Below are 3,598 nucleotides of genomic sequence, written 5' to 3' on the forward strand. Positions count from 1 at the left end.
GTGTATATACAACTGTAATGTTTTACTAATTTGCAAATGAGGAAGTTTATTGAACACCCACATACACATTCATGGAAAACCCCTATACCAGTTTACATTGAATAAAAGCTGTAAAAACCGCAGACGCCTCTCAATTCAGTCTCAGTGTACTGTGACAAAAGACAATTGCAAGTTCTGTAGTGCACTGTGTTTATTCTCAGCTCTCTCCAAAATGATGGCCGTGATGCAGCAAGATTCTTCCAATGACTTTGTGGTGAGTGTTGCATTTGAAACAGCAGAGCAAATTGTGCAATGCAGTTTTATTATGGCCCTAGCTGGCCTACCTCTATTCTTGTATAGTGCTGTTATACCTAGAATTATATCCATAACACAGGCAGTATACTAGCTGTTTAGTCCGCTTTGCACTTGCAAGCTAAATACAAGTAGCTACCAAATTAGATTTGCATGGCTAACATTGAGCTATTGTTCCATTAAGCCTTTTGCAGTGTGCAGACAGTAGAATTAGTATTATAGTACATGTCTGTCTGCCTGTGAGTGCATATGTACATGAAGGTAGCCCATTAACATTGAGAGAGCAGTTAAGCTGCATGAGGGGTCTCCAAGCAACACCCATTCAGTCTGATGGATAGTGGTGTTGTGGCTGGAGAATCATGCTATACTATTGACTTTTGCATTCCTTGTAAGATGTAAGCGTTGTAAGTTAAATGGCTGGCTGGAATAAATTCTGTAACTATAATTATAGCTATAATGTATAGACTGAATTATTTAACCTTCTTCACACGAGGTGCATGTGCAGATTTTATTACTTTTAGGGGCGTTAAGCAGAATACACTGGCATTGTTTTTCTTTCATAAATAATGTAATCATAGCTCTTAAATCTCTTAAACTGTTTCATTTTTAATTATTTTGCTATGATTACTTTAGCAGTTAGCATACTCAATGTACGTAGTAGGTACACCATACACCTGCTTAGCATTCGGGTAGGTAGGCATAATTGTTGTCCCTAGGGTTATACAACAGAGAGTTAAGGATTCTTTGTTTTCAATATGCTGATTGCATTGCATGCCTCAGTTCCTCTGTAACTATAGTAGCATCCTCCCCTACCATTCTTAGTTTGCACTTGAAATTTAAATTATAGGCTGAATGAACCCGCTAATGAAGTGTACAGCAATCCCTCTAAGCTGCTATGTGTTTGGTAGTAATTACCTGTGCACTTAGTCCTGTTCAAATATTGTAGTAGCCAATTAGCAGATTGTGACTATATGTGTGACTTACTTGCAGCTGCTTTTCCCATTTAAAAGTTGCTGTTTGGCTAGTGAGTTATCGGTTAGGGTTGATTTGCAGACAATCAATGTGTTAATTTGAGTCACACTGCATCAAATATTCTTTGAAATATTGTATGACCATGCATGCATACATCGATGCATGCATGGGTACCTTGTTACCAATAGCAGCTGACGTGTATGTAGATTATTGGCATGTAAGGGACATATTTGCTCCTAGTCTCAAATATGTCCCTTATGGGGAGTTGTACAAATTTGATCTGTCTCTTCTCCCATCATGTCATTGGTTTGGATTACTGTGTGAATGCATAGTTCCCTAGCTCCCCCGTATATAACTTGTTAATTGGATGATGTATTGTATACCATGGCCACATGCTTGACTCTGTGGAATGTAAGCTCATTAACCACCCAACATTTTCATCTGTACAGATCACCACAGAGAAACTTGAAGAGCTTAAAGGAAACATCCCAAGAGCAGGACCCAAATACAGATTGGGCATGTACTTCGAAACAATTCATGGAGTGTCAGATTTCGAAGAAGTGTACACACCCTCCGAGGATGGATACACTAGTTACTGGGAGACTGACACTGAAGTGGACACTGAACTAGGCAACTTGTTATTTACCGATGTAACAGGAGACTCGGCCTCTGTGATATGTATCGATGAAGCAGTGGACATACTCGCACTTCGAGAGCAGCGTTTGCAAGAGCAGGTTTTGCGACAAGAGCGGGCACGAGCTGCACAAGAATTGGGCCACCAGCAAGAAGAGCACGTTCTGGAGAGATCAACAGAAAGCAAACGATCAATGGCCTCTAGACAATCGAGACGATCACATAACTCCGGGTCGGATGGGATGTACGATGAACCGCCCCCTCTTCCCCCACGTCGTATCAGTACATGTACAGAAACCACGAGTGCCGAGGAACACACTTACGAGACTTTGGACGATTTGCAAGATGATTACAAAATGCATATAGAGAGAGGATCTGGTTCGCCAATGAACAAAGATGAGTGTGACAGCGATCAGAGCTCGGGGAAAGGAAGAACTCGATCACCACTATTAAACTTCACCAAGGCTAGGAGTAACAGTACCCCTACTTCAACAAACGATAGTAGCCACCAGAGACATAGAAGGAAGGTGTCTGACCCTCTCCACATTGCAGACTTCACTCAGAAGAGAAAGCGATCAGATAAAGTTTCCCCCAAAGGCACGTACCCTCCTCCAGTGAAAGGATACTCAATTCCTTTGGGCATCCCCGAAGAGTACCCGGACTATATGACCATTCCCTCAGAGAAGAGACTGCAAGCTGCACCGCCAACCTCGCCTAACAGACACGCCCCCGAGAGACGATTATCAGATTGTCGCAAATCGTCAAAATTGCAACGATCTCCTTCCCTGATCATCAAACACAAGGGGCAGACTTTCATGATTCCTGTGGTCGATAAGAAGCTCCAGCAAAGACTAGAGAAAGTAAAAGGACCACCTAAAACGTCTCCACTCTACGCGACAGTTATGAAGCAGAGTACGCATAGCAATCTGACCAGGGCCACTAGCGACCCTTACAATAGACACTCGGGTCGACAGATTAGCCCGCCAAAAGAAACACAAGAATTGTCTAAAAGCAAGTCAACCAAAAGACATTCGCAAACCAACGCAATGTCCAAACAAGTGACTCACTATGGTGTGTTATAGTAGCCTCAATAATTATTTCTTTGTATCTGTGCTTTTGAGATATTATACTGTGAGTATGTATATTTCAAGACAGGTAGTTATATAATGTGAATGTCCTCCCTCTATTTCTTATCTCTCTTTCAACTAACTTATTTTGTAACGCAGAACTCCTCATCTCATGTGTGAATTTTTCTTATGTTTGTTGCTTGAAACTGGAAGTTTGATGTATACAGTGTGTCTATGGGTGAAAGCTTAAATGTTCTGGTATATGGGATGCATGTCTGACTATATAACACATTGAGGAAAACAATATTGTTAACTATAATATAATTAATATAAGCTTTGATCATGATTGAGGGATGAAGAGCAAAGAAATCGAGGTCTATAGACATCGCTGCCAAGCATAACTAGACACATTGGAATGTTAAGGGAGTCATAACACAAACATTCCAGTGAATGAAAACTATAATCCGGTTAGAATGGAACACTATGTCTGGGCCAACTCTACCACAAGCATCGTGTGGTGTGTGTACATCAATCACAGCATTCTCTCTTTGTATTAAAACACAATGGAATGTACACATGCATCTTGAAAGTACAACCATTTATTCCATGTCAACAAATTGAATTGCGTGGACATG

The 3,598-nt window shown here is 41.0% G+C and overlaps 1 protein-coding gene across 1 annotated transcript; it reads left to right on the forward strand.

The window, feature by feature from the left end:
• Nucleotides 1–91: 91 nt before the first annotated feature.
• Nucleotides 92–3,185, forward strand: LOC135333733 (uncharacterized). The gene is made up of 2 exons (XM_064528760.1): nt 92–253; nt 1,713–3,185. Exons 1-2 carry the CDS (start codon nt 212–214, stop codon nt 2,976–2,978), a joined length of 1,308 nt encoding a protein of 435 aa, XP_064384830.1. The 5' UTR covers nt 92–211; the 3' UTR covers nt 2,979–3,185.
• Nucleotides 3,186–3,598: the final 413 nt, after the last annotated feature.

Source organism: Halichondria panicea, chromosome 3 (genome assembly GCF_963675165.1).
Source record: "Halichondria panicea chromosome 3, odHalPani1.1, whole genome shotgun sequence".
NCBI classification, from domain to species: Eukaryota; Metazoa; Porifera; class Demospongiae; order Suberitida; family Halichondriidae; genus Halichondria; species Halichondria panicea.

Coding starts and splice junctions, on each gene's coding strand:
- LOC135333733 (XM_064528760.1), top strand. CDS start 212: ATGATGGCCGTGATGCAGCAAGATTCTTCCAATGACTTTGTG. Junction 254..1,712: donor ATTCTTCCAATGACTTTGTG/GTGAGTGTTGCA, acceptor TCATCTGTACAG/ATCACCACAGAGAAACTTGA.